Source organism: Pleurodeles waltl, chromosome 3_1, assembly GCF_031143425.1.
Source record: "Pleurodeles waltl isolate 20211129_DDA chromosome 3_1, aPleWal1.hap1.20221129, whole genome shotgun sequence".
Lineage (NCBI taxonomy): Eukaryota > Metazoa > Chordata > Amphibia > Caudata > Salamandridae > Pleurodeles > Pleurodeles waltl.
The window spans coordinates 368081461-368096692 of NC_090440.1; the positions used below are offsets into that span (position 1 = coordinate 368081461).

The window sequence follows — 15232 nt, forward strand, 5'->3', positions numbered from 1 at the left end:
GGTGAGAAACACCTCCACCCAGTACAGGCTTTGTTACTAGCCACAGAATGACAAAGGCACTCTCCCCATGTGGCAAGCAACATGTCTGGTGTGTGGCAGGCTGCTAAAACTAGTCAGCCCACACTGGTAGTCGGTTAAGGTTTCAGGGGGCACCTCTAAGGTGCGCTCTGGGGTGTATGTTACAATAAAATGTACACTGGCATCAGTGTGCATTTATTGTGCTGAGAAGTTTGATACCAAACTTCATAGTTTTCAGTGTAGCCATTATGGTGCTGTGGAGTTTGTGCATGACAGACTCCCAGACCATATACTCTTATGGCTACCCTGCACTTACAATGTCTAAGGTTTTGCTTAGACACTGTAGGGGCATAGTGCTCATGCACATATGCCCTCACCTATGGTATAGTGCACCCTGCCTTAGGGCTGTAAGGCCTGCTAGAGGGGTGACTTATCTATACCTATAGGCAGTGTGAGGTTGGCATGGCACCCTGAGGGGAGTGCCATGTCGACGTAGTCTTTTTATCCCCACTAGCACACACAAGCTGGCAAGCAGTGTGTCTGTGCTGAGTGGGGGGTCTCCAGGGTGGCATAAGACATGCTGCAGCCCTTAGAGACCTTCCCTGGCATCAGTGCCCTTGGTACCAGGGGTACCAGTTACAAGGGACTTACCTGGGTGCCAGGGTGTGCCAATTGTGGAAACAAAGGTACAGGTTAGGGAAAGAACACTGGTGCTGGGGGCTGGTTAGCAGGCCTCAGCACACTTTCATATCATAACTTAGCATCAGCAAAGGCAAAAAGTCAGGGGGTAACCATGCCAAGGGGGCATTTCCTTACAGGTACCTTACCCATGATCTAATTTACAGTTGCAAGATGAATGCCTGGCATGACTGGATGTGTTTGCACTGGGGCAGCACGTGCTGAGTTAGTATTTAATGTCTGCATCACAAACTGTACTAACAGCCTGTATGTTGCTGTAAACTCAGCATACAAGCAGTGAACCTCCGCTAACGCCAAGGTTGCTGCATCAGGATGCTGTGTATGCGTGGCCAGTAAAGGCCAGGTAGCACCATCATTGCTCAGGGGACCTAACCTAACGTGTAATACTGTGTGTGGTAGGGTTCCATCAAGCCAGTTATGGTCTTGCTAAGATAGACGTATCTCTAAGTATGCATAAGCTCTGTATGTGCAGGGATGTTAGCAGGTGTGTAGTGATGAAAGGTATTAGTGTTCCCATCAACTGATGAAAACGTGACCCAAGAATAACATATTTCTGTTCTGTAGGCTGGATGAGCCTCCACTACAAATGTTACAGGACCCCCCTGGGCTGTAAGGCTGTTTGCTAGCAAATTAGCAGTGAGGGGTTGTTGCATGTTTACTGCAATTGCTACCCGTTGGGGGTTCGCCACGGTGGATATACCTGTTCAGCGATAAGGACACCAAGTGGATATTGATCCTTTTAAGTTTCATGCTTGAACAACCTACAGCTCTAGATAGGTACGACCTAGCCTCAATACCATTGACATATCTGTATTTAGTATTGAGGTCCCTGTAGCACGTAGTGAGCCAGAGATACTCAGGAGGATCTGAAAATGAGTGCCTAACCAAACATTGGTGGCGCCATATCATGTAGGCTGTCATAATCCTAATGAGGCTGCTGGATTCAGGTGACAGAATCACCTGAAATCTGGGGAACTGAGTCCAATCCCACACCATGTGACAACTGTCGGCCTAATCCGGTTTTCCGGCTAACTAGCAGCACCTCATCTCTGCCCAAGAGCAGGAATGATTGTGGCAACCGGGCGCATGACAGAATTCGTGGTCGATCATATCTCATCCTTTTCTCTCAGTGATATTAGTCTCATATATGCAAAGACAAACGGAGGCAGAGAGTGGTTCAGTAAGGTTTATTGAATTAGCTGCATTCTTAGATAAAATAGCATGAATTGCAATAACTAGTATGATAAAACACGCTAGAAGCAAAATGGTGACAAGAAGAGTGAAGCACAGGAAAAGCCCTACCATACTATCACTAGGAGTAATATATGTGGTTCTTACCTAAGGTATGTTAGAGCTCAGCGTGATAAGCCCTATTCCACCCTTCAGGTTTCTCCCCTGGGAACACATCATCCCCTATACCTAAGCAAGGAAGCCTGTTGTCTAGAGAGATACCATCCCATTGTAGGCCAGGGATCTGGTAGTCTAAGCAAGCAGCTGTAGCGAAGGCAATCAGCAAACAGCATGCAGTCATGGTCCTCTGGCTGGAATCTCCTTCTAACGTCTATGGCACAGAGAAGTGATTTTATAATAAAACAGCTGATGTTCTGAGAAAAAGTCCCAACGTAAGGATGTGTATGTTACTGTGAATGTTGGAAGCACAATGTACCACTTTGCCGCCAGCTGTGTCTGGCTTCAGCCTTGAGGAAAGCGCAAAGTGAAAAGAATGTAGTGCTAGAAATGTAATGCTTTCTTAGGTGAAAGAACATCTAGATAAAGAAAAGAAAACACCACAGCGAATGTGGCCTTTGCTAGAATAATGAATGAAGCTGAATAAAATGTAACTGGGCTGAAGTGCTCAAACGCTGGGCCTAGTTGCTAAAATAACATGTCTAAAAACATTGCTAAAATAGCTATACAACATTGCCTTATGATGACCTTCATCCAGATATCCAACAGTCAGGGCCCCCTCTTTCATAGTAGTAGATGCAGATGTGTGGGAGGGGCAAGGGTCAGTAGCCTCTTCCTCTCAGAGTATTTACCCATAGTAGCCCAACAACTCCAGGCCCAGGGAGTGGGGCATCTGGTGGCGCTAGCAAGGTCTCTCTGCTCAGCGACTCTGGTGTTCAGCACTGTAGGTCTTCCATTCGCAGCACAGTGCAGAATCCAGGAGCGGGGGATGTAGTGAGGAGGAGGGAAGTTCTGTGCAGTTCCAGCTCCCGGTTTCGTATAGTAATTGCATTAACGGGGTACTGCCTATGGCTTAAACTATTTTGGGGCCTCCTGGGCAGTGGAGCATCGGCAGTCCCTCCAGCTCACGTGTTTTGTTGTTGTGCAGCAGGGGCGTCTGTATTTCAGGTTGTTATAGGGCTGACCAGTTCAATCACCTGTACAGGGCCACCCTGCTGAGCTGTCTGCGAGCCCCTGGTAGTCCGTTTCTGTAAACCTCAGTGTTGGAGCTACCTCTGGTGTTTTCACTGCTGGGATTTCTGGCACAGGGCAGAAATTGCTGGGTAGTTGGGTTTGCATCCTGCCACACTGCACCTCGGCTACACTGCACACTCGGGGTGCTGCAGTGCGGTCCATGGCTCAATGCTAGTTCAGTAGAGGCGCACCTGTTTTTAGTTTGCCACAGGCCACACAGATTCTGGTGATGCTGTTTCTAGCGGGGTTTGCCACTCAAGGAAAGGCGTACCTTGATCTCAAAATACGATTTCATGGTGTTTGCGGTCTCCGCCTGGGATGAGACTTCAGTCCTGGGCAACCATGGAAGGCAGGAAAGGGGTATGGCAGTCTGCTTTTGCAGGCCACAGTGATGAAATGCCCTGGGGCATTTTAAAAGCCAAAGCACAGAGTGGCAGACTTGAAATCACAGGGCAGTTTGCTTGCGCCCTAACTCACCTCACCAACATCATGTGTGCAGCATTCCATCACGCATGAAGCAGCTCAATCCCAGCTCTGTGATTGCGCCTCTGCCATTTTCTTCTGTATGCCTCAAGCCTCTTGGGCTCATTTGGCACTTTTCTCAACGAAGTTTGTCGCTAGGGGAGAAGTGTGCTGCACCTTTGCTCGATATTTTGGTGTCTTCAGTCCCTGATGAGGTCCCTGCTGTGGTTTGAGGCAGTAAGGGAAGCTGGTAAATTGATGCACAGCTTCCACCTCCGATCAGCTCTGCTATCTTGAGAATCAGCCATGCAGCCCTCCTCATCGAAACGCCCTTGGGTTGAATTTAGGCAGGGAGCATTAGCTACTCATGAGAATAGGTCAAATTGGATAGAAAGTGCAGGATATCCTTGGATGGTGGAGTTCGGCCAGGAGTACCACAGCTTACTTCCTACTCTGTCGGTGCCCATCCACACACCCAGTCACACTTATTCGAGAAACTAACATGACTAAGTGCTAGGCAGAAGCAAGCACTCATCCTGCACTGAGTACTGCACCAGAAAAGGTTGGGATATTTTCCAAACACAATGATCACAGTCTCCAGTAGACATGTATTGATGCAACAATCACACACTAGAGCAATCCATCGGTATCACCCTTGACATCAGATAATGTCAACAGGTAAAGAAGTACTCACAAGGCACTAGAGCTACATTAAATGTTACAATCCAAACACAACATTGATTGGCTCCATTATCCATAAACTGAATAAAACCCATCACAAACGAACTCTGCCTCCAGTACCACAGACCTGTCAGATCTTCCCATTTGTACAGAATGACGACTGGTCTTGGAGTACCCTCAGACAGAACTTGTGATTTTACCCACAACACCACGGGGACTACACTTCACCATGTTTTCACACCCTGGAGTACTTTCTCTTGCAACATGGCACTTTTCTTCTCTCACACAACACACCACAGGATGCTTCCCCATGCAACTTTTCATGACAGGGTACCACACTTTCCCATATTTTCACTCTACAGCATACTTCCAATGCAATCTTGCACAACAGGGCATTACTATTCTCCAAGTTAGCACCCAGAAAAGTACTCTCTCCTATAACTTATGACTGGGTACTACATTACCCCAACTTTTCATATCAAGGGGTACTCCACACATACAACCTCTAGTGTCAGTGTACCTCTTTTCCAACTCTGTATGCCATGCAACCATAGATACTGGGTACTGCTTTGTGTTTTTTTTTTTTTTTTTTTTTTTCTCTCTCTCTCTCTCTCTCTTTCTCTCTCTCTCTCTCTCTCTCTCTCTCTCTCTCTCTCGCACAACCAGCATTTATCTACCCAACAACAAGCAGATGGGTACTACATCCTCTTCTCCAAATTGCTACCTAGACTCCATACTTAGCAGAAAGTATATGCTCACACATTACTACCTACAGATGGTTAATTTAAACTTCCCAACCTGTCTTGCGGTACTAAGCATTCAGCACACCACAACCATCAACTTCAACCTCAGTTCCCACACAAAAGAGGTAAGTGTACATGGAAACGTAATATCACAGTGTATGCTTTGCAATAACATTCATATGGCACATAAGCTTGCTAATTAATTAACTGGCTATCATATTTTAGTTTCACAACTAGACAATTGTGAAATTAAGATATCTTACAGTTGGACAAGTGGCAGATAATGTTTCGACTTCCCATGACATTGTGACACACTCTCACAACACAGTGTCACTCACTTATTTCTCCAAAGTTAATGGAGATGGTACCACTTATCTTTCTGAACTAACAAGGAGGCATTGGGTAGTCTATCGTATGCATATTCAAAATGTGTCCCAATCAAACTTAACCTTCGTACCCTCATTCTTGATGTCAGTCTACATAGCACCTCCACTCTGCCACATGCACATACTAACTGTTCACCATATCTGGTTGTCAGCATTTACCTATTCTGAAAAGAAAATACAAAAATGTGATATTCTGCTTCAACTGTTTATTCTCCAAATGTATGGATTAATTGCAGACCATTCATGTAAAATTTCTTGATGCAAGGATCCAAATTATTCATGTTTCACATTGTTCCCCACATTGGACAACCATTGCTCTGTGGCGCTTGTCATTAATAGTACTATATCTCATTAACATGGGCCTATACATCCTATAGAAGTACATGGTACTCTGATGTATTTCTTTATGATGGAGGAATACAGGATCTTCAAAGTCTCCACCAGTCTTGCTCGGTCCAATAACAATACATAAATAAAATATACTAAAATATATGAACAGTTAAATATCTGCCATAGTTCGATATTTATTATAAATATTATCCCTGAGTGAGAAGGCCAGTAGAGACTGCATTCTTGGACTTCATGGTTATCCCTGTCCATTTGGTAGCTGGGTCATTGGAGTGGAAACTACTTATAATATATTTAAATCATTCTCGGGCACACATAGTCCTACGACCCCACTTATCAGTGCTCTTGGAGGTTCCACAGAGCAGGGCAGTGAACTACCTGCAGGTTTCCTTCATCTTCCTAAGTGATCAGGAATATAAATAGGTGAGACACAGATTGGGTCTTGTTGATTTTCCCCCTTCCCTATTCACGTACCTGGCTGCAGAGATGACATAGGGCCTGCCGTTGGCTTGAGCTAGTCTTGTGCTAGTCTTGTGCTTTGTTGTCTAGCCCTTGAGACAACAAGGCTCCTGACTCATCTCCTGGATGAGGTCCTATCAATGCTACTCTTGGTGGTGCAGGAAAGAAGTTCGGCACTCTGGGACCACCCTGTTCTGTAGCTCCTCTGAAAGACTAAGCTTATTTAAACATTCACTCTTCAAATCCACAATGTCCACTCTCCTACAAATACTCAACAAATCTGTTACTGACAAAGACAGTGATGTCAATCAGTAGAAAAGGGCACAATAACTGTGACAACAACTGAAGGGTTTACAGGATAACCATATGCTCCCTGTCAGGCCCAAACATGATACTTGGGCCCAGAACACACAAATCCATTCCAAATATAATTTCTTTAGGAAGCATCTGTGTTTTCTGCAACCATACATTAACTTTAAAACTGGTCTACTTGTCTGGTCAGTGAAGAGGCAACCAGATCTGTTTTGCACGAACATTAAACTTGCTTGAGACTCTGAAAATTCTGACGCTCCCGTTTTTGGTCCTTAAGGGTAAACCTGACTTCAGCCTCCACTACTCTGGCTTCCTCCTGGTATCACCCAGAAATCAGTTTCCCTATAAATAGTTGTTACTGCTGTAGTCCAAGACCCATATCGCACTGATCTCATTGCAGCCGTATACAGCTGTGTGAGCTGATTAACACACTTAATAAAGCCTGAGTTACTGGATTGTGGTTGAAATAACGTAAAATGTATTTCAACTACAAAATGTATGATGGTAGTCCGTTGTGCACGGGTAGCAAAACTTCCAGGTTTTTTGATTCACTGCCTACTCATGTTCTTTGCAGCTCTTCTATATACTATTGTTCCTGTGCACAAATACTTTGGGAAAATAATGTATTGGATTTTTTTTTTTTTAAACAAATCTTTTTTTTTTTACTTTGAGTAACACACTGAAGCCCTTCTACAACCAAAACCCACAGAACAAGCTGTGTTCGTTGTCTCACCAGGATTCATGAGTATTTTTGTGAGACCGGTGTCTGAAATTATGATTTGTAATCTACAGGACCTCTCAATAAGGATATCGTGAAATTTCGATTGCCCAGGTCTGTATATACTATTTCAAAGTAAGAAATGGTGTGCACAGGGTCCAAGAGTTCCCCTTAGAGGTAAAATAGTGGCAACATTAGATAATTCTAATGCTCTATTTTGTGGTAGTGTGGTTGAGCAGTAGGCTTATCAGAGGGTAGTGTTAAGCATTTGTTATACACACACTGGCAATAGATGAGGAACACACACTCAAAGACTTCACTCCAGGCCAATAGGTTTTTATATAGGAAAATATCTTTATTTTAAGAACCACAGGTTCAAGATTTGAAGTTAATATATAAAATGCAAGGTACTCCACACAGGCAAGTTAAGAACTTTAAATTAAAGCAATATCATATACAGTCTTTGTAAAAATGACAATAAGCTATTTTAAAAGTGGACACTGTGCAAAATTCAACAGTTCCTGGGGTAGGTAAGTAAAGGTTAGATTGTGAGGTAAGTAAGACACCTACAAGTCTCAGTTCCTGGGCATAGGCAGCCCACCGTTAGGGGTTCAAGGCAACCCCAAAGTTACCACATCAGCAGCTCAGGGCCGGTCAGGTGCAGAGGTCAAAGAGGTGCCAAAACACATACTCGCCTATGGAGAACAGGGGAGCTCCGGTTCCAGTCTGCCAGCAGGTAAGTACCCGCGTCCTCGGGGGGGGGCACAAGTAGGCACACAAAACACACCCTCAGCGGCACAGGGGCGGCTGGGTGCAGTGTGCAAAGCAGGCATCGGGTTGTAGATAGGAAACAATGGAGGGACTCAGGGGTCACTCTAGCGATGCAGGCAGGCACAGGGGTGGCTTCTCAGGACAGCCACCACCTGGGCTAGGCAGAGGGTCGCCTGCGGGTCACTCTTGCACTGAGGTTCGGTTCCTTCAGGTCCTGGGGGCTACAGGTACAGTGCCGGTCCAGGCGCCGGGTCCCTTGTTACAGGCAGTCGCGGTCAGGGGGAGCCTCTGGATTCTCTTTGCAGGCGTCGCTGTAGGTGTTTAGGGGGGGTGGTCTTTGGCTACTCACAGGGTCGCAGTCGCCGGGGAGTCCTCCCTGCAGTGTTTGTTCTCTGGATCTCGAGCCGGGGGCGTGGGGTGCAGAGTGTGAAATCTCACTCTTCCGGCGAGAAGAGTGAATTCTTTGAAAGTTGCTTCTTTGTTGTAAATTTGTAGCTGTTGTTGAGCAGAGTTGCTGCTCACAGGAGTTTCTTGGTCCTGGGGGTCAGGGCAGTCCTCTGAGGCTTCAGAGGTCGCTGGTCCCTATTGGATGCATCGCTGGTTGCAGGTTTTCAACTCTGGAGACAGGCATGTAGGGCTTGGGCCAAAGCAATTGTCGACGTCCGTCGTCTCTGGAAGCTTGTAGGTCAGCAGTCCTTCTTTGTAGTTCAGGTTGCAGGAATCTGATTTCTTGGGTTCTGGGGTGCCCCTAAATACTAAATTTAGGGGTGAGGTTAGGTCTGGGAGGGCAGTAGCAATGGCTTCTGTCCTGGAGGGTGGCTACACCCTCTTTGTGCCTCCTCCCTGTGGGGAGGGGGGCACATCCCTAATCCTACTGGGGGAATCCTTCAAAACTGAGATGGAGGATTTCTAAAGGCAGGGGTCACCTCAGCTCAGGGCACCTTAGGGGCTGTCCTGACTGGTGGGTGACTCCTCCTTGTTTTCCTAATTATCTCCTCCAGCCTTGCCGCCAAAAGTGGGGGGCAGTGGGCAGAGGGGCGGGCATCTCCACTAGCTGGATGCCCTGGGATGCTGTAACAAAGGGGGTGAGCCTTTGAGGCTCACCACCAGGTGTTACAGTTCCTGCAGTGGGAGGTGTGAAGCACCTCCACCCAGTGCAGGCTTTGTTCCTGGCCACAGAGTGACAAAGGCACTCACCCCATGTGGTCAGCAACTCGTCTGGTTGTGGCAGGCTGTTAGAAACTGGTCAGCCCCACACTAGAAGTTGGATTGGTATTCAGGGGTCATCTCTAAGATGCCCTCTTGGTGCATGGTAAAATAAATTGCACATTGGCATCAGTGTGCATTTATTGTGCTGAGAAGTTTGATACCAAACTTCACAGATTTCAGTGTAGCCATTATGGAACTGTGGAGTTCATGTTTGACGAATTACCAGACCATATCCTCTTATGGCTACCCTGCACTTACAATATCTGAGGTTTTGCTTACACACTGTAGGGGCATAGTGCTCATGCACATATGCCCTCACCTGTGGTATAGTGCACCCTGCCTTAGGGCTGTAAGGCCTGGGGGGGGGGGGGGGGGGGGAGGATGACTTACCTATGCCACAGGCAGTGTGAGGTTGTCATGGCACTCTGAGGGGAGTGCCATGTCGACTTAGTCTTTTTCTCCCCACCAGCACACACAAGCTGTGTTGCAGTGTGCATGTGCTGAGTGTGGGGTCCCCAGGGTGGCATACGACATGCTGCAGCCCTTAGAGACCTTCCCTGGCATCAGGTCCCTTGGTACTAAGGGTACCAGTTACAAGGGACATATCTGAGTGCCAGGGTTGTGCCAATTGTGGAAACAAAGGTACAGTTTAGGGAAAGAACACTGGTGCTGGGGCCTGGTTAGCAGGGTCCCAGCACACTTTCAATCAAAACTTAGCATCAGCGAAGGCAAAACGTTAGGGGGTAACCATGCCAAGGAGGCATTTCCTTACACCAGGACAATTACAATCACATCCTTTTTCTGACAGGAAAACTAAATATGAGTTAGGCAAATAAAGGTGTTTTAAAATAGATGTGGTTGTCCACACACACTTGTTCACAAACCAGTTTCTTTTGATAATGGATAAAAACAATCTCACTCCCTTGGACACAAAACTACTTCTCCTTCTTTTAATGCCACCAAAATCCTACTTGCTTTCATTTGCATACTACGTACAAGATTCCTTACCTGTGCCTTGAAAGGTACAGGGAGGATCAGCAATCTCCGTTCACCGCTGGCCCATATTAGGGCCCTCTCTACTCGACCCTTCACACTTTTTTCACTGTGGACCGACGCCAATGTAACATTTGTTAAGACAAGTTGGCAATAACCTGGGTTCTTATAAGCCAACTTTGAGCAAAATACATTTTAATTTCACTTACAATGCTAAAACTGGTCCACTCTGTGGGCGGATCAATAGCTCTAAGCTTCACATCATGTCCTGCAGATTCTGACAGCATGCTAAAAAAAATTCTGATTAATAGTCTGTCTCTGATTCAACTCTATATATACAATTCCACCAATGCTGCTTAAAAATATGGTGTCTACCGTCTATAAGCTGCTGCATATATACTCTTAGGTTTGCACTTATAATCACTATATAAACGTTTAAAAACGTTAAAAAAATATATTTTTCTGGGGTTCTTGTTTTCAAATGAAAATTAACACTAGGCCCCAAGTGAAGCGCATTAGGCCTCAACCTATACTGTCAGCTCTGTTAATATATAAAGCATCCATAGAAACAGTGTACATTAAGGGCCTGATTCTAACTTTGGAGGACGGTGTTAAACCGTCCCAAAAGTGGCGGATATACCACCTACCGTATTACGAGTTCCATAGGATATAATGGACTCGTAATACGGTCGGTGGTATATCCGCCACTTTTGGGACGGTTTAACACCGTCCTCCAAAGTTAGAATCAGGCCCTAAGTCTCTAATATACTTTTATCCATGTTAGTTGTAAGACTCCATTCATTTTTATGCTTTGCATATGTTTTCATGAATACTTGGCTTTTCATAAATGAACCGAAGTATTGCCTGTGTCCAGTTTTGGTAGAGCCGCTTTGCTTCAATTGATAGGGATCATCGATTTCCTTAGTGTTGATTGAGTGTTTGACTTGTTTTAGACTGGAATGCAGTCTGTGTGGAATCTCAAGCTCTGGAGCATTAGAGCTCTGCTTTTTGAAATATGTTAACTGCCTGAAGACAAGTCCCTTTCCATCTACAATTTCCATACCGTCCAATAAATTTAATACATTGATTTTCTTTGCCATTTTCCTAGATTCCTCATCTTCTAGTGCTGCTTCCTGGGCGGTCTTGCTTCTCCTCTTTGTAGAGATTTCCATCCAGGTATGCAGTCCATCCTCTACATAGCAGATCCCAGGCTGGACAATGCTCACTCTCCCAGAGAAGGCCACCATTTGAATCATCAGGTCAGTCAGTTCTTTCTTTACCAATCTGTAAGTGTATTTATAAACTGATGTAAGCAGTAGGTTCAGTATTTAATTAGAAGGTAACTTTCATATGAAACACATTGAACAGAAGACTAATAATGCATAGCTTCCACGGTTTCAGATTGTTATTTGTGACATTTTCATAATTTCAGTGTAATTATGAGTGACATTTCACAGACTATGAGTGACGCTTTCTCGCAAGCAAAATCAAGCGAGGAAGACGAGGGAACCAAATAAATATTGTAATATATTGAGAATGCTATATCTCCAGTTGTACACCAGTACCACCTTGTGGCCTTTGATAAGCATGACTCAGGGCATACCTAGCAAAGTGAGAAACTGGAATTAGAAGGATTTACAGCAGTTCAGGACACAGTTCTTTTGCTTGACAATCTCAAGCATTGCGGTAGTGCCGTAAAATGACCCGAAATGCATTATTCTAAAGTAATATGCGTGACATTTGCTCTTTTAATGACTTTTTTGTTCTTGTGACCATAGCCACTAAAATTTGCATTTAAAATGGTGAAATTGACTCATTATCTGCTGTTGCTGAATGTGATTTGAAAAGCTGTATGTAATATTGTGCCAGTATATCATGAGGAACACAGTGTGACTGGTAGGTAGAAGGAACTGAAGGAGGAGCTTTAGAGATGCTGCACATTTACACACTCTTTTTGTCCTTCTCTTGTGCGAGTATAAAAATAGTAGTAATTTTTAAATGACATTTTAAATTCCATTTTTAAGAGCAGTAGTAACTTTTAAAATATTCATTTAATTACTGCTCACTTTCCTATTTTGTCTAACATTTAAACCTTCATGTACCTCTTGTATCACAATGGCTTCTTTGCTTGTGATAATGCTTGATATATATTTATTTAGTTTTGTACAGTTTTGGTTGGGTTGCTATTAATGGTTAAAATGAAGAGCCACAATTCTCTTTTAAGGCAGAGGAAAAATAAATGCGTTCACAAAATTGTTTCGAATTGTTTGGCACCACGGAGTTACATTTTAATATGTGTTCTTACCGCTTTTTTTATGAACGGAATCCGTCTTCTGCCCCTGAAATTTTCAATTTAAACTCCACAATTCGTAACTGGTGACTCTTGAGCCTCTCAGCTTCATTCTGGAATTAGGAGCAACAGTATTCCTGACTTCCGCTAGAACAAATTTGCCATAATATGCAAAAAGCCTTTTACCAGATGATCACACTTATATTTTCCAAGAAAGATTGAAAACCATAACATGTACAGATGCCCTAATAGTGGGAATAAGACATACTATAAACAGAAAAGTTACCAATCTGAAATAACTTCCATTTTGGTGATCAGAATAGGTGCCCAGAGCTCCTCCAGTGTGTCCCAGACCTCTGCCATCTGAGTGGCCAGTGCCAGCAGGTGACGTCAGAGACCCCTCCTGATAGGTGCTTACCTGGTTAGGTGGCAAATCCTCCTCTGAGGGCTATTTAGGGTCTCTCCTGTGGGTTTCTCTTCAGATAACGAATGCAAGAGCTCACCAGAGTTCCTCTGCATTTCCCTCTTCAACTTCTGCCAAGGATCGACCACTGACTGCTCCAGGACGCCTGCAAAACTGCAACAAAGTAGCAAGATGACTACCAGCAACATTGTAGCGCCTAATCCTGCCGGCTTTCTCGACTGTTTCCTGGTGGGGCATGCTCTGAGGGCTGTCTGCCTTCACCCTGCTCTGGAAGCCAAGAAGAAATCTCCTGTGGGTCGACGGAATCTTCCCCCTGCTAACGCAGGCATCAAACTTCTGCATCACCGGTCCTCTGGGTCCCCTCTCACCTTGAGCGTGGTCCCTCGAACACTGGAGCTGGATCCAAGTGACCCCGTCAGTCCAGTGGTCCTTCTGTCCAAATTTGGTGGAGGTAAGTCCTTGCCTTCCCACCCCAGACAGTAATTCTGTATACTGCGTGATCTGAAGCTGCTAGGGCTTCTGTGCACTTTTGCAAGGAATCTTTTGTGCACAGCACAGCCCAGGTCCCCAGCACTCCGTCCTGCATTGCTCAACTCGCTGAGTTGACCACCAACTTCGTGGGACCCTCTTTTGTAGTGTTGAGACGACCGCTGTGCTCAGATTTCTTGAATGCCTGTTCAAGTGCTTCTGCGGGTGCTGCCTGCTTCTGCGTGGGCTCTCTGTGCTGATGAGCGTCCCCTCTGTCTCCTCCTCCAAGGGGCGCCCTCCTGGTCTTTCCTGGGCCCGGGCAGCACCCATTTTCTTCAAACGTGCCTCTTGCAGCTAGCATGGCTTGTTTGCGATCTTTCTGCATGGAAACAACTCTGAATCCTCCAGCACGCCGTCGGACATCTTCTGTGCAAAGGAGAAGTTCCTGGCACCTTCGGTTGTTGCAGAATCTTCAGCTTCTTCCACCCGGAGGCAGCCCTTTTGCACGTTCATCGGGGGGTTAGTGGGCTCCTGCCCCCCTGGACACTTGTGTGACTCTTGGACTTGGTCCCCTTCCTTTACAGGTCCTCAGGTCCAGGAATCCGTCTTCAGTGCTTTGCAGTCAGTTGTTGTCCTTGCAGAATCCCCTTTCGCGACTTTCCTGTGTTTCTGGGGTGGGGTATCTTGGACACCCTTAGTGTTTTCTTACACTCCCAGCGACCCTCTACACACTACACTAGGCTTGGAGTCCATTCGTGGTTCGCATCCCACTTTTGGAGTATATGGTTTGTGTTGCCCCTAGGCCTATTGCATTCTATTGTATTCTACAGTGTTTGTACAACTTTTCTAACTGTTTACTTACCTGATTTTGGTTTGTGTGTATATTTTGTGTATTTCACTTACCTCCTAAGGGAGTATATCCTCTGGGACACTTTTGGCATATTGTCACTAAAATAAAGTTCCTTTATTTTTAGTAACTCTGAGTATTGTGTTTCTTATGATATAGTGCTATATGATATAAGTTGTATGATAGGAGCTTTGCATGTCTCCTAGTTCAGACTAAGCTGCTCTGCTATGGCTACCTCTATCAGCCAAAGCTGCTAGAACACTACTAATCTACTAATAAGGGATAATTGGACCTGGCACAAGGTGTAAGTACCAGCAGGTACCCACTATAAGCCAGGCCAGCCTCCTACACTGTAACAGAGGAGTGATTTACTCCAGTAGAAAAAATACTGTTGTGCAAATTGCAATTGCTGAAAAGTAATCCACATCCCAAAGAAAGAAGCGAATTGTAGTAGCTTAATACCATTAGGTGCAGTGTGCCACAAGTCTTGGCAGTTTTGGTATACAGTTTGAATATCGTCCTACATTAAGAACACAAGAATTCTTACATTGTCAACATTTAATACCTGAGGCCCTGTCGACAAGACAATTGCATGACTATCATGATGGTTTCTCTACTGATGGCTCAGCAACTGGTACAAAACAGCAAAATTACAAGGCTTGTGCTACAGTGCAAGGGAGAGTTGAAGGGTCAACATTTAAAAATTAACGAAAGTGAAGCCCCCTTAGGTGATTAACAGCACAAATTGTAGACTTAAATGTACTTCTCTGAGCCTTCTAAACAGCTAACATCTGCTACTACCTTATTTGTATCAAGTTCATAATTTCCTGTGCAGGAAAACAAGGTTGACTTAAACGTTTGGGAGTATCAATGATTAGAGAGAGTTACAAGGAAAGACCATAAAAGCTAAAGCTTTGAGCTTGGCTGGCTGCCTTCCAACAACGTCTGTTGGTGGAGGTCTAGCACACTCTGGCCCACAAAAG

At 45.1% G+C, this 15232-nt stretch overlaps 1 protein-coding gene across 4 annotated transcripts in view; it reads left to right on the forward strand.

The window, feature by feature from the left end:
* The window catches only part of GABPB1 (GA binding protein transcription factor subunit beta 1), a 368057-nt gene that overhangs the window by 39542 nt on the left and 313283 nt on the right, over positions 1–15232 (forward strand). For all 4 annotated transcript variants that reach the window (XM_069222548.1, XM_069222545.1, XM_069222547.1 and 1 more), the window contains exon 2: positions 11329–11479. In XM_069222548.1, the coding sequence (XP_069078649.1) occupies positions 11399–11479 (81 nt within the window). In that variant the 5' untranslated portion in view covers positions 11329–11398. The remainder of the gene's footprint in view (positions 1–11328; positions 11480–15232) is intronic.